The following is a 24060-nucleotide window of genomic DNA, read 5'->3' as shown; positions in this document are numbered from 1 at the left end:
TGTAATTATTTTTTAGATATTTTACCATGAGACAGGATGCAGTACTATTATATGCATAATACAACATTGATGATCCTTGCTATTCAATACTTAAAAGCAACTGACTTATCATTGAGAAAAAAATAACTTAGGATTGTACTTTTTCATATTTTAAGAGAATTAGCTATATGGAAGAATTTTTTCCAGTACAGGCACAGCTAGACTGAAAAATGCTGGTACTGATTGCTCCTGATCTGTATAATGTAGTAAATGTAGAATTATTATATGCATTTGTACATATACATACACCTATGAATTTAGCTTCAGTAAATTCTAACTTCACACATTCATTTAAAATTCTCTGAAGAAAAACTGCCACAGAAGAAAGAATGCCTCAGTGGCTCCAGATTGTAGAGAAAGGCTGTGCTGAAATTCCTCCTCCATAGGGAGCCAAATTCTCCCTGCTCATTTTTCTCTTAATCATACTCAGACAGATTTTCCTCTGGTGGTATTGGAAAGAGAAGTTTGTGCTAACATAAATGCAACATGAAAAATATTAACACATTTTACTTTTCTGTGTGTAGCACATTTCTGAAAGGAATTGTTGAAGCTCTTAAAATTGTGTGTTCTAATTACTTAATGTTTAGAGTTTACAAAATACTATATTCTAAGATAGTTCGTGGTTTTGATGGTGTCTTGGATAGTTCCCTCTTATATTCTATAGGACCTATAATTTGATGCCTAAAACTAAAAGAGATCTCTCACCAAGAACTACTTCATCATTCATTGTCTCTATGTATATCATTTTAGTTCTATCATTCAGGAATGTCACTGCACTACTTTTATTCAGATCATTTTTCTCTATTTCCCCTGTCTTCTTTACTTCACCTATCTACTACTTTGAATTCTAGACTTCCCCAAATGCTTCATATCTTGGTATCCCTCTAGGATGTTCTCCATGCTGGTACCTCTGAATACAATGACTTCCTCACCTCCATCACTAAGTTGATTTCTACTGGTTCACCTCCATTTGAAAATCTTCCTGCATCTATCTCATGGGTACTCTTCCATCTAAGTCAAGATGATTAAATGTGTAAGATAAATCAGCTTTATGCATGTCACTGGGATATGGGAAATAGATACTTATCAATGGTCAGGGGAAAAGCAAGATCTTCTAAACCTGAATTCCTCCCATATATGTTGCTTGCTCATAATCTAGAGATGAGTTCCGAGTGACTAATGTGGGGCCCTAGAGAATTGTGATGAATGTTTTTTGGGGGTTCATAATGTTTTGTATATCTTCTTCCTCTTGCTGTATAACATGTTCTGTGCCTTTTGTAATGAACCAAAGTATCTTATGTATCTTTTCAACTATCCTTATATAGAAATGTTTCATAAGACTTGTGAGAAAGCATTTTTTATGCCCAGAATCTGGCCCTCAATATATATTGCAAAACACAACTACTTGTATCTTCTGGAACAAAATTCTAGCCTTTCAAGCTTGCTTCTTAGTATAGGTTTAAATGATTAATGTATGTCCTAGAAATAAAATAAAATCACTATAGATATAATTAAATATTTCATCTCTCTGTGATCCTTGATGATACATAAAACCATTTAAATTTTATAATATTGCATGAACTTTTTAATAATATTTCCATTTTCTGTTGGCTAGGACTGTAAGATAACATTACACTCAATTAATGGCCTATTATTTGGCTCATCTACTATAATGTTATATATATATATATATATGTTTATATTTTTTGCTTGACTTTACTGGAAAGCATCCAGATGATGTTACTTACAAAGTTTACTTAAAAGTGGTAAAGAAAAAAAAAGAAAACCCAAATCCTCACTTATTAATTCATTTTCAAAGTCTGGGATGATGTATACATGTATTGTTGAAAAACATTAGTAAATTTGTTTTCTATACTATTTTGCTCTAAATGTTTTTACCATTTATTTATTTTACCCAAAACAGAAAAAAAAATACTAACTATAACATCAGATATATACCACTAATTCCTATTGCCTTCCTCATACACACACAGAATGCACAGTGCACAGAATTTTAAGCTCATTGCTTAATTATTTAACTTGTTTTATTAACTCCTGCTACATGCCTTTGATGAAAAATTAAATGTATTGACATGTTTCTCTCACAATGATTAAGCATATTCAGGCTTACTCAATTTTTTCAGAATATTTGCCAATGAATAATTTCTTTGCCTGTAAGATTAGTTGTGCTTTTATTCCATCTCCTCAGAAAAGGTTTGTGTGTATGAATGTGGAGCAATACCATTCTAATGAGCACTAAAAACAGGAAGGTAACCAAGGAGGTGATTTGGCAACCTTTAGGAATAAATACAAACTCTGAAGGAGCTGGAGTGCTCAGTTTTAATTATTTAGGATTATAGCTGGGAATGAACTCACAGCAGATTCAGCTCCTCTCTGCTTGCTCTGCTGCCCTGAGTACCATTTCTTATCTGGATCTGCAGAATCTAAGGTAGATGATTTATGCTTCTCTGAATCTAAATCTCCTAGGAAGTAATTAGCCATGGCTCCCAAGCTCATCATCATTAATGAGTAATTCTGTCACTGATAAAATCTGCCTGGAAGACAGGGCAGAGAGAGGAGACCATGCAAGTCTATTCAACTTAGTTCCACTATTTCATAGCATTGAATCTTAGAAAGCTCAGGATATGAAAGTATCCCAAGAGTTGAGGGCTAATCTTCTAATGAACCCTCTGTATTCTGAAAATGCTATAGTTATGGTTACTTGGTTATAACTATAGAAATGTTTCTTCCATAATAATAATCATTAATACATGTTATAATTTAAATATAGTCATCTACTAGATTAAATACTTCAGGTTGGCCTTCTGTAATGGCCTAATAATAAGCACTTAATGAGCACAAACAACATGCTAAAATTGCACAGAAATTATATTTAATTGCTCCAAAGCTTTTAAAGAAGGTATCATTTCTGTTTTACAGCTGTGAAAACTGAGTTAAAAGTAGGCCTGCCACTAAGTTATGGATGTCATTTTCAATTCATTTCCACGAGACTGTAGAAGTCATTCGCTTTTGGTTTTTGTTTCAGTATATAGTCTTCACAGATTCAGTATAAAACTGCTAGTTCTGTTGTACTGATAGTCCTGTGGCTTGAATTCATGGCCTGGGTACTGTCCCTGAGCTTCTTTTGCTCAAGGCTAACACTCTACCACCTGAGCCACGGCGCCACTTCCAGTTTTTTCTGTGTTATGTGGTACTGAGAATCGAACCCTGTGCTTTCATGTATACTCAGCAAGCACTCTACAACTAAGCCAAATTCCTTGCCCCATATACCTTTTTGTTTAATCAGTGAAGTTTATTTTTTATCATCTTTAAAGGAATATAAGTGTAATTATTTACCTACTTCTCCCTTTGAAGCAGACTTCATAATGGAGCAGAAAACTTATTTCTGGGCCCAAGGCATTGGAATGTGTGCTGAGACTGAAACTGGAATGGAGTTTGTGAAGTATGATGATGATGTTGGTGGCCTAGGAAGGCCTGGGAGGGTGTCCTGGCTTTGTTCAGGGACTAAATGAATAGTCCCTAGTAGTCAAGTATGACTTCAGTTCCTTCTTTGTGTTTCCTCAGAAGGATACAGAAACATTAATAGTAACTATATTACCATAGTAAGTACTGAAAGTTAAAGTATTATTAATCATAACACTAGAGATAGAAAATTAAGGACAACCAATATCTGACCTTGCCTTCCACAATTAAATGGTCTACTGAAGGTGTCCTTCAGCTGGGTTCCTTTGGCTCATGCTTGTAAGGAGAATGACATTTAAGGATCGAGGCTAGCCCAGGCAGGAAAAGTTTTATCTCTAATAAACCACACAGAAAAACCCAGACGTGGAGTTGTGGCTCAAGTGTTAGCACACAAGCCTTGAGCAGAAAAGCTCAGGGACAGTACCCAGGCCCAGAGTTCATGACCTAGAATCTATTAAAAACAAAGAAAAAAGACATAAAATAAAGTATACTTTCTAGAAAGACAGACTTGTAATTTACAGTATATAGTTACAATAATCAAGACAAGGCTTAAGTAAAGAATGCAAAAGAAAGAAAATGCTTAACATATAGCTGTGGAAAGAGAGAAAAAAAACATGACAAGGGGAAACAATGTTCAAGAAGTAATATACTCACTACCTTACAAATATATTGTTAAACCCCTGGTAATAATTTTTTTTGCCAGTTCTGGGCTTAAGCTCAGGGCCTGAGCACTGTCCTTGGATTTTTCTCAAGGCTAGAACTCTACCACTTGACCCTCAGCACCACTTAATGGCTTTTTCTAAGTATGTGGTACCAAGGAATTGAACCCGGGTCTTCGTGCATGCTAGGCAAGCACTTTACCACTAGGCCAAACTCCCAGCCCATAAATTTTTTTAAAAAGGAAAGAAAGTGATGGTGAGACAAAATGAAACAGTTCACCCAGCAAAAGTAAAGATGAAGCTGGAAAAGTAAAGAATCCAAGTCACTGACCATCTCAACTTACAGGAAAACATGAAGGAAAATGAAAAGCTACCTCAAAGATAAAGTAAAGGGAGACTTTTAGTTTGACATGCTCACTTGCAGCAGGGTAAGAGGGGCATGGAGAAGAAATGCATGTGAGCTATGGAGTCCACTGCACGTGGTCTGAGTGCCTGAGAGCTGAGGGTAGCCTGCACTGGTCCACACCCTGTGTGATCAGTAGACTGGACCAGGGTATGTGTTGTCAGCCTGCTGCAAGCAAGATAAATATAGATAGCAAGAGATACTCACTAAATACGTTCATATTCTTTTGACAGAGAATGTATTTTGAGGGCATTTCTGTACAGTTTATGAAAAACAGTAGTTAAAGAACTTCCCCCCCCCCATGAAGGATTTTTTGAGAAAAAAAAGACTATTACTTCATCACAAACATTTCAGTAATATTGAGGTAGACCAGGTAGCTGGTGGTAACTGTATGCACAAGCAGAAGTACTCAAGAAAATTCCTGAGAAAATGAGGTCTCAATGTTTACTTCGATTTGGATGGTGAGGGAGAGAAATGTCAGGCACAATTGGAGGACATGATTGTCTATGGTATTTGTACCTATGATTTTCTTTTTTGCTTCTTCCAGTAAGGCTTGTTTCCTTTAGGAAAATCTTCATGGAGGAAATTTCCTTCCTCTAAAGTTAGCTCATATTGTCTAGGAATGTGTTAAACTGCACAGTCTGAGAAAGACATGTGATTCACCCATGTCAGTCCTACCAGGGTTAGTGAGATTCTACTCAAGAAAGTATGTTTGAGGTCTTAGAGTAAGTAGTAGGTCTGAGATTTGTGATCATAGAAATTTGATCCTGCTAGGGCCAAAAGGCATTTGAAGACCCGGGGTAACTCAATAACTTCATTTGAGGGTATCAAATGAGCTCTGAAACAAGCTAGAAACAATTCTCCCCATGGAGATTTCTTTTATGGAACCAGAACATTCACTTTCTCTAAGACAGACTGTATCTCTTCTTTCACCAGAAATCCAGAGTTCTTAGCAACATAAAACACTGGAGGACATAAAGTGCCTATCACAGGCCTGATGTGGGAAATGTCCTCATGTTACATTAAAGTCTTTTCAGAAGTGAAGTACATCTTCTGGAGAGATGGTGGAAGTAGCATTCAGGAATAAGATCCAGGCAGGAAACTCTTTTAAGAGATAGATTGAGATTTAAGTCATTGGAATGAATGAAATTGATCAGAGTCAAAGAAAGAAAAAAGAGGTCTAGGCATAAATCTCAGAGTAGCAGTGATACTTAGGTACATAAGAAGAATAACCAGCAAAAACAACTAGAAAAATGTCAGAAGAGAGGCAAGAGAAACAGAATGAATGCAAGGAAATTTCATACAATGAAAAGGGAAGTCATTTCCAAGTAATAAGGAAACACTTCACAGAAAACAAAATGAAATAGGATACTCATTATTGAAATGCATCCACTATATATTAAAATGTAATAATTCAGTATTAGGTAAATAGAGAAATGTGAGATAATTTTAAGGTAATAGACTGGTAGATTTAAACATTTCTCTCTACAGAAGAATGAGAGAAAATTATGAGAGACTAATTTTCTGAGAGAAAAAAAGACCTAAGCAGAAAAATGACAGGCATGAAAATTCACAGACATTGAATAAAATGTAAAGAGTTCTAATTAGGGACAAAATTTACTGAAAAGGAAAACCAAAAGATCCAGGAATAAATAAGACATGAATGACAGTCCTATAAATCCATTTCATATGAAATTAAGATTAAAGTATCAGCAGTAATATAATTTAGAACAAAATGGAATTGATGCAAACCTGGCAAGTAAAACTGAAACAAGACAAAAAAGAGAGACTAGAGCATGTTAGCCTGGAATACTGGCTATTCACCTCATTCCTCATATATGCACATTGTCAAAGACCTAAACGTGCTGTTCAGAAAAATGACATATACTTAATGACTTCCATAATCATCTTCCTTTAACCTTAAAGTCATCTTTTAAGAATTAATACACATTATGACAAGGAAATTCTTGCCTATAATTTAGTGACTCATTTAGTTCACTTTGAAGTAAAACTCATATAACAATCACTTTTATAAAACTTTTTCTCCTTTCTGTTTGGCTTCAGTCTCAATTTCCTTACGGCTTAGTTTAGCTACTTAATGGAGAGACTATCGATTAGTGAGCATGTGAGTATTAAAAAAGATGGATGGCAAGTGCTCAAAAAGTTACTAAGTTACAATAGACGATAGTTATAACTTTCTTATATTTATATTCACTCTTGTACTTAAATTTCTTGGAATAGGCACAGAGGATACAGATTACTTCTTCCGCATAGAATTTTAAACAATGTTAAACTTCAATATTTCTGTACATTTTATATTTCTCAAATATAAACACTGCTACTATTGTAAACAACGTGTCAATATTGTAGCTTATGTTCCATATACTTCTATTTTTTTTTCAATCATGGGGCTTGAACTCCGGGCCTGGGTGCAGTCCCTGAGCTCTTCAGCTCAAGACTATGGCCCTACCCCTAGAGCCACAGCCCCACTTCTAGTGCTCCAGTGGTTAATTGGAGATAAGAGTTTAATGGAATTTAGTGCCTGGGCTGGCTTTGAAGCACGATCCTCAGATCTCAGCCTCCTGAGTAGCTAGCATTACAGGTGAGAGCCACTGCACCTGGCTCCATATACTTTTATTAGTTTCTGGTTGCAGAAAAATGATCTGAGGTCTTTATCTCCTAGGCAACTTTTCTTTTTGCTGTTCTTCTGTCAGAAATGTGCAGAAAGGAATCCTGTGATATTGCTGACAAGGACTGACACTAGAGTAGACTTTTTGAATATGATGTTAAAAGTTCAGAAGAAAAACCACCAATTTTCAACAGAAAGAAAATAAAACAAGATGAAAAACATTTTCCCCAAACACAAGAGAATATCATTCTTTTTCTGTGTATGTGGTACCAAGGAACTGAAGTCAAGTCTTTGTGCATGCTAGGCAAGCACTCTACCATTAGGTCATGCTCTCAGCATTGAGAAGATCATTCTTATATGTAAAAATATGCAAAACAGTTCTGAGATGATGTTTCCCATCATTCACAAAATTAGAAAAAAGGCAAAAATTACTTTGAGTGTGTGTGTGTGTTTTCAAAGGTATTTCCTTTTAAAATGTGACTGTGTGTGTGTGTGTGTGTGTGTGTGTGTGAGAGAGAGAGAGAGAGAGAGAGAGAGAGAGAGAGAGAGAGAGAGAGAGAGAGGGGTGGCTTTTGCCTTGCCATATCTCATATCACTGGAATAAAAGGAAGAGGAAACCTAAAGGTAACTTGCCCTAGTTGTGTCTTTCTAATTAATACAAGGATCTGTTGGTATCCATGGAAGATTGAGTCCATGACTTACAGAGATACTAAAAAGGAGATGCAAAATTCCAACATAAAATGGCATACTTCTGTATAATCTATGCATATCCTCCCATTACTTAAAATAATTTTTGGGATACTTTTTCAATGCAAATGTTATGCAAATAATTATGCTTTATTGTTAACAGAATGATTGTAACAAAACAATCTATATGTGTTCTACACATCCCTTTTCCTCCAATAGTTTCCATCTGCAATTGGTTGATTCCATCCATAGATGTGGACTCCATGGTATGAAAGGCCAACTACTTAAATTGAGAACAGATAACCCATTACCTATATTGATTCTGTCCAAATCTAAATGATTACCACAACCCTGGTGCATCTTGCCACATTTTACCATCCAAAGAATTCTTTTCCTTTTTAGACTCAAAAAGAGTCTTCTCTGACGAAGAAATATGAATGGCCTATAGATACATGAATAAATGCTCGACATCTCTGGCCATAAAAGAAATGCAAATCAAAACAAATCTAAGAAAGAGTTCCTTCTCTCAACCATGTTTTCACTCACTGATGTGAATATTATGGTTTGTCCATGTTGAACCTTATGGAAATTTGCCAATGGAGAGGTTGAGAAATGGGAAATGGGTAAAGTTACTATGTCTATAGTATAACAACTACAATGTATATTAATGTTGTACTTAGAAGAGAGGAAGATATATTTCTTTAGAGGCTTTGTGTTTCCAACAGAAATTGTGGAAGTACATGTTCAGCGTACTTTGTATTATAATATGAATTGTTACTTTATGCAGTTTTCCATTTTGTGATAACTACAACTCAGGAAATTAAAACTGAAAACCTAGAAATACTTAAAAAAAATCCAAAACTCTAATGATTCCACCTCCCTCCAGTTAGAATGGCCATGATCAAGAAATCTAATAACAGATGCTGGCAGGGATGTGACCAGGAGGGATCAGTACTACACTGTTGGTGGGAGTACAAACTTGTTCAACCACTATGGAAAGCAGTATGGCAGTTCCTCAAAAGACTAAACATAGAGCTCCTCTATGACCCAGCAATTCTACTACTTGGCATTTACCCAATCATCCAGAAACAAGGACACACTAAATCCACTAGCACAATGATGTTCATTGCAGCACTATTTACCATAGCAAAGATATGGAACCAACCCAGATGCTCCTTAGTTGATGAGTGGAACAACAAGGTGTGGTATTTATACAAAATGGAATTCTATGCTGCTGCCAGAAAGAAGGACATTGCCCCATTTGTTAGGAAATGGAAAGACTTAGAAAAAATCATATTAAGTGAAGTAAGCCAGACTCAAAGGAACGTAGGCTCAATGGTTTCCCTCATTTATCATAATTAGTAAAAACCTTGGGCTCTCCTAGCAGAGATTTACAATAGAACAAAATCTAGATACATAAGGCCATATAGTATGACACTAAATGAAAGGACTTCCAGGATATAGAACCAAAAGCCATATAATGAGTGATTTTTGTTCTTAATGTACTGTTATTTCTCATTTCTTTTGCTGTACCTTGGTTATCTCATATTGTTAAAGTATTTCACCTTCTTATCTGATATATTTTATATATGTTTATTTGGTTATTTGAAATAGGATAGCAAAGTGGGGAAAACAAGATGAGGGGTTGGTGTGGGGGAATGGAAATGGGGACCAAGACATGAGAAAGGGAATCAATGTTTGTGAAGTAATGCACCTTCTATCTGGTGAATATAATGTAACCCTTCTATTAATTACAATAAAATATATGAAAAAAAGATTTTTTTCAGTTTTAATCTTACTTCTGATTTCTCCTAAAACTGTTTTTGACTTTTTGTGAGCGGATAGGGAAGAGATCCTGGGGCTTGAACTCAGGGCCTATGTATGCACTGTCTGAACTTTTTAGCTTGATCAATGCTAGTGTTCTGCCATTTGAGTTACAGCTTCATTTCTGGGTGCTTTTGGGTAGCTAAATGGAGATTAGAGTCAAGGACTTTCCTGCCCAAGCTGGCTTCAAACAGCAAACCTCAGATCTCAGCTTCCTAAGTAGCCAGGATTACAAATTTTACCCACCAGCACCCAAGCACTTCTAGAGCCCTTTAAGAAGAAAATGCTCACCTCTTCTCTGATGAGAAGTATTCACATATGCTGATTTTGGTCAATCAATAAAAACACTCTTGAAATGATATTGATAAATGTATTAAAAATCTTTGACCTTTCTGAAATAAGGTTGCTTTTCTGTTTCCTTATAGATTATTCCTACTTTGCTTTCTGCACAGTTTTCAGTGTCACATTCCAGGTTTCAGATAGCCACTGCTTTCCATGTTAGAAACCAAGTCACAATTTAACTTTAACATTCTTTGGCTATGAACTTGGGGTCAAATTCATTCATGTACAAATAAGAAACAAATGACAAATATATCTAACATTTATAAATTTTCTTATGTATAACTAAGAGCTCTTAAATAAGTTTTTAGAGACATGAGTAACACTAGGCATTTTTTATGGATGGATAAATATTTTATGGGACAATACTTTTAGCAGAAGTATCTGCAAGCATAAATCAATCCCTTTATGGTAGAAGTATATACTTATTTTGTCTAAAACAATACAAGGAAAATAAAGAGTCTAGACACTGTGGTCAAAGTGTAAGGGAGAAACCACATATAGACTTCATTTAGTTTGCTTAGTTCCCTTCTCTGTCAAACCTTGGGCTAGTTTTAAATGCCCAAAGAATCAATAGATAAAATAACTACATATGTATACACCAACATAAATAAAACAAGCATGTATGCCTAGTCTATTTGACAGTGGATTCATTCATGTTCCAGGTGAATAAGTGAATCTCTTTAAAAATTAAGTACACTATATTTCAATAAAAATTAAAAAGGGTTGGTAACCATTATCTATATCTAATTTCTATTCCTAATTATTTTTTTCCATATATTTTTATTGTAATTAATAGAAGGGTTACATTACATTCGCCAGATGGAAGGTGCATTACTTCACATACATTGATACCCTTTCTCATGACTTGGTCCCCATTTCCCTCCCCCCACCTCCACCCTCACTTTGTTTCCCCCCCTTTCCTATCCAATTTCAAATAACCAAATACATATATATCCAATATACCAGATAACAAAGTGAAATACTGTAACAATATGAGATAACCAAGAGACAGCAAAAGAGATGAGAGATAATAGTACATTAAGGACAACAATCACTCATTATATGACTTTTGGTTCTATATCCTAGAGGTCCTTTCATTTAGTGTCATATTGTATGGCCTTATGTATCTAGGTTTTGCTCTATTGCAAATCTCTGCTAGAAGAGTCCAAGGTTATACTTCTTTTGTAATCCTAAACAAAGAACTTAACTTCTATGGGCCTCATATTACATTAGTTTTTGATAGTTTTATTGTAATTAATAAAAGGGTTAGATGATATTTGCCAGATAGAAGGTGCATTAATTCACATACATTGATACCCTTTCACATGTCTTGGTCCCCATTGCCCTCCCCCCAACCCCCCATCTTGTTTTCCCCCCTTCCTATCCAATTTCAAATAACCAAATACAAATATATCCAATATATTAGATAACAAAGTGAGATACTGTAACAATATGAGATAACCAAGGGACAGCAAAAGAGCTGAGAGATAACATAGTACCTTAAGGACAACAATATCCTTAAGGAAATGATGGGATTATAATAATGAATTCAAATATCTTTTGAACATTTAATGACCTTAAGGCTGTAACAAACAAAATGTCTTTTAAAAATAAATGAAGCAACACTGCAGTTCACATTGAAACCTTATAAAGGACAAGTAAAGTGAATATTTTAGTTTCTATTCAGAAATTTCTACCAGCTATACTTTATACAGCATTCACATAAACACAATTATCTACACTAATGACCCTCAAAAATATGATCAATAATGTTAAAGAATTGGGAGAGGGGAAGTAAGCATTCTCCTTAAAATAGGCATATGTTTTTCAGAAATTAAAGTGATAGCATGATCCATCTCAAGATTTGAGACACAAATTATTATTCAGTGTTTATTGTCAGTTTACTTTATTAATTTGCTCTTGTATTGTATGTGCTTATACTAACTGAAAAACTATAATTCAACAAAGTTATTTTATGCTCATCCTATTTGTTTCCACATTTTCCTAGCACTACAAACATCTGTAGCTTCCCATTCCAAAAAGGCAAGGGAAAATAACATTTTATAGATTTTTTTCCTTTCCTTTTAAATGTGTACCAGTGTTGATTTTGCACATAAAAGAGCATTTCAAATGGTTACAAATGCATAATTGTCAAATGGAATGTATGATTTTTCTCACTGGGGAAAAGGGCCAGCTAATAGTTAATTTTCATGCTCATTTCTCAATTTTAATATATTTGTAATGAATGTTGGTTGAATGATTTAGCATAATTAAGGAAAACCTCTAAGAAAGTTTGTTGCTGTTGTCATTTTTTTGTTGTTGTGTTGTTCTGGTCCTGCGGCTTGAACTCGGGGCATGCACATTGTTCCTGAGCTTTAGTGGCTTACCACTGCAGCTACAGCTCCACTTTGAACATTTTGCTGGTTAAATGAAGATAAAAGATCTCATAGTATTTCTTGCCCCAGCTGGCTTCCTTCCAATCATGATGTCAAAGCTCACAGGCTTTTGAAGAGCTAAAATTACAGGACTAAGCTACTAGCACTACCAAACTAGTCTCCCCCCCTCCAAAAAAAAAAAATCCTGCGGCTTGTCCTAGGAAAGCAGAGACTTTAGTTTTGGACACTATAGTCAATTTTCATTACGTTGATGAAGACATTGAGTAAAGTAGCAGCTCAATTCAAAAGAATGTGTATATATGAAAAAAAAGAATGTGTATATATGAATGAATCTTTATATACTTTCACTATAATTCTCCACCACCCAATGTTTCTATGCATAGTTCAGAAATGATTATAAGATGGTATAAACAATGAAAGCAGACAGTAACAATGATATATTAATCATCTCTTCTGTAAAGTTGTAACTGCTTCTTTTATAAGCACCTCACCCTTTCACTGTTGTTTTATGATTTATATTAGTTAAAGTCTTTGGTACAGTGTAAAGGATGGTTACAATTTAAAGGCACCAGTTTTTAAATACCTTTGACTTCATTCCATCTTTTAATGGAACAAATTGATATTTACCATACACATTCTGCAAAGGTTTTTTTTTTGTTTATTTGATTTCATAGGTAAATGCACTCTTTCCACAGTCTGCTAACATTAGTTTCATAACTCAATTATTTTAATAGGTTCTAACCCACAGATTGAAAAACATTAGTATGGAATAAAAGCATAGCAGGAGATTCTCGATGGTCTAACAATCAAGGCTGCCAAAAACCCAAATGATGAACCCTACATAGCTTAATACTTAGATGATATCATTTATTATTTTATACTGTTATGTATATTCAAGGATGGTTATACTATGGATATTAGATGAAAACTTTTTAATTAATTAATTAATTAATTAATTAATATTTAAATTAATATTCTACAAAATGAAAGAATGTAGACCACTAGTTTGTTCTAAAAAGAAATAAAATTAAAAGGTCAATGGCTTGTGGTTCATTCCATAATCTTACAACTTGGTATGCATTTTCACTCATGTGTATGTGCGTTCATCCTTTTAGGTCTAATTGATGGATGGATCGCTGATTCATAAAACACATCTTTAATACTTCTACCTTTCTGACCATGCTCACCCCGGCTGAATCTCTCAGCTTGATATGGTCACTGATCTTGTACTGACTATTGGGAATTCTACCTGGCATTCACTTTCATGAAGCAGAAATAATTCATTATATTCCGTGTAACTACAACTTTCTATAACTATAATTTCAACAGCAAGACCATGATGTGCCTTTTACAATGATTATTATATTTGTATAAGATCATAAACTCCATATAAATGTGCCTTAAAGCTCTGAAGTATAGCCAGTATGCAATAAACCTTCAGCAACAATGCATTATATATCACAGCATTTGATAAACAAATAACCTTGTCTACATATACATTTGTATACAAGCATATATATACAATCCCCATGTTATCTTTTCCAGAGAAGCCAATGGACACCACAATGATTTCAACATTAGTGAGAGAAGAAAAATGTTTTAAGAGCATTTCTTTTCCTGTGCAGACAATAAAAGGTATAGTCATTGCAAATCTCACTGCTGAGCAACAGCACTGGGAACTAAAGAACTTCTAAGCTTTTTCCTGCTGATTCAAACATAAATATAGCTGTATATACAGATATAGATAGACAGATAGATAGATAGATAGATAGATAGATAGATAGGTAGAAGCACACATACATAGACATGCATACACTCACATATGTGTATAACCTAATGTGAGACACATACTTTGGTAAGTCCTATGAAAAATAAACAATAGTCAATAGTTGTTACTATTTACTGAATAGCTAGTTTGTTAATAATAATTCTAAAGGGATATTGCTATTACCATCATCACTATTTATGGATGAATAAACATACATATAGAAAAGCTAAGCGACATACTGAAAGACACATAGATGAAAGTGTTAGGATACAAATCCAGGAAATCAACTCTGAGGGTAGAATTCCTCTAATGTGTTAAATTACTCATGTGAACACAGACTTGGCTCTTCATGTGGCATATACAACAATGACAGCAATAGAACATCTTTAAAATAAGTCAATCTACAAAGAAGGAAATTCAGGAAAATAAGTTCTTAAAGTTTTAGTATGATTGTTACGCATATGAAATATATTATTGCTACATATAAGGCCATATTAAAATGGACCTCAGTCTGGGAAGGGGTTATTTTTTCATACATTTTTTAATTGTAACTAATAGGGGACCATGTCTTGGTCCCCATTTCCCTCTCCCCACCCCTATCCCTCATCTTGTTTTCCCTCATTCCCATCCAATTTCAAAGAACCAAATAAGCATATATATAATATATCAGATAACAGGTGAAATATTGTAACAATACGAGATAACCAAGGGACAGCAAAAGAGATGAGAGATAGCATAGTACATTAAGGACAACAATCACTCATTATATGGCTTTTGTTTCTATATCCTGGAGGTCCATTCATTTAGTGTCATACTATATGGCCTTATGTACCTAGATTTTGCTCTATTGTAAATCTGCTAGGAGAGCCCAAGGTTTCTACTGATTATGAGAAATGAGGGAAACCATTGAGCCTATGTTTCTTTGAGTCTGGCTTACTTCACTCAATATGAATTTTTGGGAAGGGGTTATTATACCCTCTACTTTGTGTAAGATATATTATAGACATGCTCAAGTGAATTAGCACAAACAATTTATCCACATGAATTGAACAGACTTTCATTGACACGTTAACCTGCAGAATTAAAGTTAATGATACTTCTAATGATAACATAACTTTCCAAAGCTTTATGCCGGATTTTTTAAAAGGTTCATTTCAATTACATGAAAACAAATAACCTTTGGTGGTTCACTTGAAGGATGTGTATAAAATTATATTATGATTATTGGAACCGGCACATATTCTGATAAAACTTCCCAATAATAACAGTGGGGTAGGGGTGTAGGTGGGTCTTAGATCACTTCCCTATCTTGTATAAGCTGCTGAGTTCAAACCTCAGTATTATAAAGTAGTAGTCATAGTAGTAACTATTGGAAAAATTCTATATAGATGTCATATAGTTGATTAAAAGCTTAGATGAAGAACATGTATGGATAATATGGATTTACTTTGAAAAAAACTTTTCATAGTAAATAGAACAGTCTCTATGTTGATTTTTACAGGGAAACAAATGAGTACCACAATGATTTCAACAACATAAACGAGAGAAAGAAAATGTTTTAAAAGCATTCCCTTTCCTGTGCAGTTAACAACAAAATATATAGTCACTGCAAATCTCACTGCTGCGCAATAGCACTGAAAGAACTTCTAGGTTTATACCTGCTGATTCAGGCATAGACCAAGAGCAAAGCTTCCTAATTAAATATTATTGATCTACTACAAAAATGCTTCATTTCTAGAAATAATTCTTAAATCAAATTTTAGCATATTACAAGGTATAGTTTACCAACCCATGAAACCCATTAGTTACTGTCTTACGTGGTATAATTTTATTTCTCTTTTATGCAGTCTCTAAAGTTCAACTGCTTAAATTGAAATCACACTCATATAAACATTACAAATCTTTAATTTACTTTTCTTCTTTTCCTAACTACTCAAAGCATATCAGGTTTAATACTCACTAACTAAAAGCTAGAACCTTTCTTTGAAGTCCAGTTTGTAAATTGAAGTTATTTGTTGATTAAATAGCAAGTTGAATCTTTAAGGGAATGAGACATGAACTAATCTTTTTCACTTCTCAATTAAACTATAGTAATCTTCCTAAAAGAATAATGAAACTGTACTTTTTCATTTCCCAATAGTTTATTTATTTTATGGGTTGCCTAATACATCTATTAAAAATTTAATTCCTTTTGTTCTCATTTCCAAGTTAGTTTTTACTTCTGGACAATGCAACATTAGGATGTTTTTTGATGTTTGTTTGGTACTGGTCCTGGAGTCTAAAAACTCAGGGCCTGGATGCTTTAAACTCCTGTTGTGTGCTCAAGGTTAGTGCTTTTACAATTTGAGTGACAGCTCCATCTCCATCTCTTTAGTAGTTAATTGGATATTAAAGTCTATAGGCTTTCCTTCCCTGACTGTATTTAAACTCTGATACTCAGATCTCAGCCCTATGATTTGCTAGAATTATACTCATGAGCTACTGGTAACATTAAGATGTTATTAAACACAGGTAATTTTTTAAGTGGTTTGATTCCCAAAGGCAATGATATTACAAATAATTTAACAGCAGTCAAATTCACTATAGGAAAATAAATACAAGAAATATATGGCCTAAATAGAAATCAAATAGACATTTCAATTTTAAAAAAACTATTAACTATTGGGAAAGAAAATGATGCCCGGTGTTATACAATACTGATTTTTTTTGTGGATTTTTTCACAAATAACCAAGAAAAGAATAAAAAATATTTCTAAAATCAAACATAATAAGTAATAATTGTATTAGAAAGTGAAATTAAGTCACATCACATAAACGAATTTTACCTTTGCATTATAAGGAATGTAATGTTTGGATAAAGCTTCAGGTGTGTGCATCCATGTTTTGTCTGCAAAAAGAAAAACGAAATTAAATTAAATTCTAGGTATCTGTGGTGTCACATTCAGGGATTAACATTTGTAGGGACTCTAAAATAGATGACAGTATTTCTGAGGTTTTCTTGCTAAATTTAGAATGAATAGTTGAAATTTTAAAAAGTCTTTCACTTTTAAACTTTCAACATTTGATACTTAAGTTTAAAAACATAAAATATCAATCAGCTATAATAATATCAAATATACAATCTTTTATCTTATAACATCATGAATTGCAGGTAATGATCTTAATTCCTAGAACAATTAAAAGTAATGTAGTCTTTAGTGTTCGCTTTATTTTTTGGAATCAATATTATAAATAAAACAGACAAAGATACATTTTGCATAATAATATAGATGTCAAATAAATGTTTTAAAGTGTTGTTAACAGAAGCTATTTGACATAATTAAAATATTCTTTTCAAATGAAGGGGGTGTTGACACGTAAGTAGAAAAACAAATGACAAACATCCCTAAAATTACAATTATTAAAAGGATTATGAACTATACTTACATAAAGCTTGTTTATCTAGCATGGTACAATACTCATAAGAATTTCAAGGAAGAATTACAAAGGTTCAGTAGCAAAGGGCTATCTCTGCCTTTAGTGTAAATAGATGACAATAGTAACTGGGTGAAATATTTTTTAGAAACAATGCACACAAATCTCCAAATGTGACACTAACAACTCCTTTAACTTTGTATTTTTGTATAAATTTCCAAGTCAACAATAAACTTTATGATTACCAATGGGATGAAATATGAACAATCCACCAGTAGTTTGGATTAGATTTGAGGGATAGTATTGCTTTTATATAGTTAAAGAAATCAAATAAAATCTATACAAGAAAATAATGAAAATCTGAAACATTTGCCTTTAGTCTTTAGAAAACCTAAAAACATATGATTTCTCTTTTTAAATTTGTCTCAATTCTTCTCACAATATACTCCACTTACATATACATATTACATTAATATACATTATGTATATTACATGACATGTTTATATATTTTTTCACAATATTACACTTCTGAGGCAGATGAATAGTCTAACAAATTTGAATGTGATGTTTCCTTCAAATCCTGAGACACAGGAATAATTGTTGCATCCTGTTATTCAGTTGATAAAGAAAAAGGTGATATTGTTTCTGTTCTAGTCCCATATTGCAGTGACCTAGAAAGAGGATAGTTATACTTGTCTATTTCTAGAAACAGACTAAACTGAACCCAATATTAAATTATCAGTTGATTCACAAACAAAAATCTGCTTTTATACAATATCAGATGTGAATGTTTTAGTGGTTGTTCACTACACATAAGCTATTTTAGGTAGTATCTGTATAAAACCTGAAAAATTTTCAAGTCCTTACTTAATTGCATTTGAATTTATCCTCTGTAAAAAGGGGGTGGAGGGAGTTAATTTAACTCTGAATATTAACCCATGAAGATAGTAAAAATTGATATAGAAATATGGGTAATATTTCTTTTTCTTTTTTTTTTGCCAGTCCTGGGCTTGAGCTCAGGGCCTGAGCACTGTCCTTGGACTTTCTCAAGGCTAGAGCTCTACCACTTGAGCCTCAGCACCACTTCCGACTTTTTTCTATGTATGTGGTACCGAGGAATCGAACCCGGGTCTTCATGCATGCTAGGCAAGCACTTTAACCACTAGGCCAAACTTCCGGCCCCTATGGGTAATATTTCTTGATTAGTAGATCCACCTTCAAAAACAAATAGAACTCATACAGAAATGGGAATATAGACATTTTAGTGTCCCTTTCTTCAAATTTTACTAAAGTCACTAAATAAGGAATATTTGCATATTTGCATAGAATAAAATATCAACATTTCAAAATATTTGACAAATGTAAAACCATGCTTATGGGTGGGTCAATAAACAACTTTTTTTTCCTTTTTTGTTTTTTATTGTAATTAGTAAAAGGGTTACATGATATTTGCCAGATAGAAGGTGCATTAATTCACATACATTGATACCCTTTCACATGTCTTGGTACCCATTTCCCTCCCCCCCACACACCCCCCTCCCGTCTTGGTTTTCCCCCCTTCCCTATCAAATTTCAAATATCCAAATACAAATAAATTCAATATATCAGATAACAAAGTGAGATACTATACCAATATGAGATAACCAAGGGATAGCAAAGGAGATGAGAGACAACATAGTACATTAAGGACAACAATTATTCATTATATGGCTTTTGTTTCAATATCCTGGAGGTCCTTTCAATTAGCTTCACATTATATGCCCTTAGTATCAAGATTTTGCTCTATTGCAGATTTCTGCTAGTAGAGCCCAAGGTTTCTACTGATTATGACGAATGAGGGAAACCACTGAGCCTAAGTTCCTTTGAGTCTGGCTTAAGAACAGCGCTGGAGGAATTTCAATTCCAAACTTTAGACTCTATTACAGAGCTATAATTCTCAAAACAGCTTGGTACTGGCACAGGAACAGGCCTGAAGACCAATGGAATAGAACTGAGGACCCAGATATTAAACCACAGACCTATGGCCACCTAATTTTTGACAAGGGAGCCAAAAAAATAGAATGGAAGAAAGACAGCCTCTTCAACAAGTTGTGCTGGCAGAACTGGTTAAGCACCTGCAGGAAACTAAAGCTGGATCCTTCGTTGTCACCTTGCACTAGAATGGATCAAAGACCTGGAGGTAAAAGCTGACACACTGAAAACTTTACAGGAAGGAATAGGAGATACACTAGGCCTCCTTGGCACAGGTCGAAACTTTCTTAATAAGGACCAAGAATCACAACAAATCAGAGAAAGGCTGGAGAAGTAGGACTGCATTAAACTGCAGAGCTTTTGTATGGCAAAGGACATAGCTAGTAAACTAACCAGGAAGCCTACAGAGTGGGAGAAGATCTTCACCAACCAAACAACGGACAAAGGCCTCATATCTAAAATATATCAACAACTCAAAAAATTGAATCATTCCAAAACTAACCTCCAAAGTAACAACCATCCCATTAAAAAATGGGCCAAAGACTTAAAGAGAGTCTTCTCTGAAGAAGAAACAAAAATGGCCTATAGACACATGAAGAAATGCTCAACATCTCTGGTCATAAAAGAAATGCAAATCAAAACAACTCTAAGATTCCACCTCACTCCAGCTAGAATGGCCAGGATCAGGAAAAGGAATGACAACAGATGCTGGAGGGGATGTGGCCAGGAGGGATCACTACTACACTATTGGTGGGAGTGCAAACTCGTTCAACCACTATGGAAAGCAGTGTGGCAGTGCCTCAAAAGGCTAAACATAGAACTCCCCTATGACCCAGCAATTCCACTACTTGGCATTTACCCAACCATCCAGAAACAAGGACATAGTAAATCCACTAGCACAACAATGTTCATTGCATCACTATTCACCATAGCAAAGATATGGAACCAACCCAGATGTCCCTCAGTTGATGAGTGGATCAACAAGTTGTGGTATTTGTACACAATGGAATTCTACGCTGCTGTCAGAAAGAATGACATCACCCCATTTGTTAGGAAATGGAAAGACTTAGAATAAACAGCTTCTTAAAATACATTTAGAAGATACAGTAATTTCATTATTTTGTAAGAAAAATACCTAATTTTTTTTAAATGGAAGCACCTACTTTGAGTATATTAAGTTTAAAACTAAATGCTGGAAGATGCATTGGAACAATTATCCTAAGCATTAAAATTAATAATTCATCAATATTACATCATAAATGCTTTAATTTATTCATCATCATAGTAATGCACTGCAAAAAATCAAAGGGAAGCTAGTTGTACATTTGCTGTACTTACTTAATGTCGTTCTATTTATTTTACTAAATGACTTATTTATATATAAGTGTAATAAATAGAGTTTAGGACTTTGAAATCCAAAGAAAGTGTTCACATGAGAAATGTATAAAACAATGAGGCTGGGAGTTTGGCCTAGTGGTAAGAGTGCTTGCCTAGCATGCACAAAGACCAGGGTTCAATTCCTCAGCACTCCACATACATAGAAAAAGCCAGAAGTAGTGCTGTGGCTCAAGTGGTAGAGTGGTAGCCTTGAGAAAGCTCAAGGACAGCGCTCAGGCCCTGAGCTCAAGCCACAGGACTGGCAAAAAAAAAAAAAAAAAGAAAAGAAAAATGTATAAAACAAATGTAATAACTACAATTCAATTTGTGATTATGATGTTAGAGAAAATGTTAATTAGCTTTTCAAAATAGTTCAAAATGATGCAATTCCAATCTAACCGTCTTTCATAATTTGAGCAACTCTAACATCAATACCATTTGAAAATAAAATTAGTGAGGTATCAGGCTAATTCAGAGATATATTTATAAAAGAAAAAAAATGTGTTTAGGTACCAGAAACCCATTGCTTTCCCTTAGATTTCAGAGGCATTAAGTGTGGTTGTATTTGCTGACCAATTACACTGAACAGCTCTAAAAATAAATGAGCTTTACTGAGGCCACTGTACTTTGTTTATACGCTACTACTTGCAACATGTATTGATAACTTTTTGAAATGACACTTGAATTATGTATTGCACTCTTGGAATGTGATTATAGATTCAGATGTTAGGATACATGAATCTTCTCCTAAAATTCCATTTTATCATTAAATTCAATTTTTAGGAATCTGTGACTTACATCTGATTTGTAATCCAAGCTAATTGGAGGATGAAATCTGGAGGATTTGGGTGTGAAGCCAATTTGGGGAGAGAAGTTTATGAGTCTCTATGTCCAAAATAATCAGCAAAGAGCCATGCTGGAGGCATGGCTCAAGGGATTAAACCACCAGCTAAGCAAGTATAAGGCCCTGAGTTCCAAAGTCTGATACCAGAAAAAAAAAATTCATGATCTAGTCAGGGAGGAAAAGTTGGAGAAAAACATCGGAAGGGGCATTTTTATTTCCTCTAAGTTTTGGGCCCATCTTATAATGGGCTGGTTGTTTCTATGGAGATTAGTTTTGGAGTGATTCAATTTTTTGAGCTGTTGATATAGTTTAGATATGAGGCCTTTATCCCTTGTATGGTTAGTGAAGATCTTCTCCCACTCTGTAGGCTTTCTAGTTAATTTGCTAGTTATGTCGTTTGCCATACAGAAGCTCTGCAGTTTAATGCAGTCCCACTTATCCATCCTTTCTCTGATTTGTTGTGTTTCTTGGTCCTTATTAAGAAAGTTCTGACCTGTGCCAAGGAGACCTAGTGTATCTCCTATTCCTTCTTGTAAAGTATTCAGTGTGTCAGCTTTTACCTGGAGATCTTTGATCCATTTGGAGTTAATCCTGCTGCAAGGTGACAAAGAAGGACCCAACTTTAGTTTTCTGCAGGTGCTTAACCAGTTCTGCCAGCACCATTTGTTGAAGAGGCTGTCTTTCTATTTTTTTGGCTCCCTTATCAAAGATTAGGTGGCCATAGGTCTGTGGTTTAATATCTGGGTCCTCAGTTCTATTCCTTTGGTTTTCAGGCACTACAGCTCTGTAATAGAGTCTACAGTTTGATATTGAAATTCCTCCTGCGCTGTTCTTTCTGCTAAGAAGTGTTCTTGCTATACGGGGTCTTTTATTATTCCATATGAAATTTTGGATTGCCTCTTCTATTTCTTTAAAGAATGACATTGGGCTGTTGATGGGTATTGCGTTGAATTTGTAGATAGCCTTTGGCAAGATTGCCATTTTCATGATGTTGATTCTTCCAATCCAGGAGTATGGGAGGTTTTTCCATTTCCTCAGTTCTGCTTTAATTTCCTTTTTCACAGTTTTAAAGTTTTCATCAAAAAGGTCCTTTACATTCATAGTTAAGTTAATTCCTAGGGACTTTATTTTCTTTGAGGCTATTGCAAAAGGAGTTGCTTTCCTGATTGTTGCCTTGTTCCTCTCATTGTTGGCATATAGGAAGGCAGTTGATTTTTTTTTTCACTTTACAAAGAAAGCACAGATAGGAATTTTTATTCAATTCTGAATAGTGGCATATTGCTATTGCCCCAGATTGCCATAAATGAACATGATCCTTTCTTTGTCTTAGTGCAAGCAGGTGAACTCCGGTTACTAAGAAGAAAAGCACTATCAATGTTCTGAAACATATTTTGCAAAAAATTTTAGAAAGAATTGAAGAGGGGCAGGACAGTCAAGTGCACATCTATTTAGAACGCATAGATCTATTTTCAAAAGGTAACTCACAAATCTATAGGTCATTTTATAGACTGTGGAAATGACACTGTGTTGGAAATGTAAAGCATCTTATCAGGAGAGTGCGTCTACTGCATACAGTATATTTAATAAAGTCATGGTTCTTTTGGAGCACAGTGATGGCAAAGGTTGCCCAAAGCCACTATTATGTATACACAGATGCATTATTTTTTGGATTAGACAACTGACAACTCTACCCTGTAGTTTCCTTTGCCATGAGAAAATGGTCTATTAGCTAGGACTGTACATGCTATACTTGAGAGTGAGCAACTTCTCCCCCAGATGGGTAATGCCTCAAATGAACAACTTCAATTCATCCTACAACTGAGTAGGTTGGGTGTAGGTTTAAAAACAAAACAAAACAAAACCGATGTACAGCTTACTATCATCACTGATACCTCTAAATGACTTTCCACAAATTCACTCATTGTAGAACACACAATAGTGTGTTGACTTCCAAAAAACCCCATTAATAACAACTGTTACCACACCCAACATATTCTGCCTTTTAACAGTAGTGGCATAATATTCCATGAGGTATTTTCAGTTAATGAATCCTTCTCTTTCATGTATTCTCTGAGTTATCTTAAAGATGAAGCTGCTGTAAGCTTTTATTTGGTGTTGCTTTAACTTTCCCACATAATGGGGAAAAATCCACATTTTTTTGTTTATTTCAAACAGAACATTAGCCTTTACTTTTGTTCAACAATCTACTTCTCAGAATTGTTA

The 24060-nt window shown here is 34.4% G+C and overlaps 1 protein-coding gene across 3 annotated transcripts in view; it reads right to left on the bottom strand.

Annotated features, from left to right (window-relative positions):
* Gulp1 (GULP PTB domain containing engulfment adaptor 1) overlaps positions 1-24060 on the bottom strand; it is a 212881-nt gene that overhangs the window by 61767 nt on the left and 127054 nt on the right. For all 3 annotated transcript variants that reach the window (XM_090354453.1, XM_090354452.1, XM_090354454.1), the window contains exon 4: positions 17056-17117. In XM_090354453.1, coding sequence (XP_090210579.1) covers positions 17056-17117 — 62 coding nt within the window. The remainder of the gene's footprint in view (positions 1-17055; positions 17118-24060) is intronic.

Source organism: Megascapheus bottae, chromosome 21 (assembly GCF_031878675.1).
Source record: "Megascapheus bottae isolate mThoBot1 chromosome 21, mThoBot2.hap1, whole genome shotgun sequence".
Classification (NCBI taxonomy): domain Eukaryota; kingdom Metazoa; phylum Chordata; class Mammalia; order Rodentia; family Geomyidae; genus Megascapheus; species Megascapheus bottae.
This window is presented reverse-complemented; position numbering and strand designations above follow the sequence as displayed.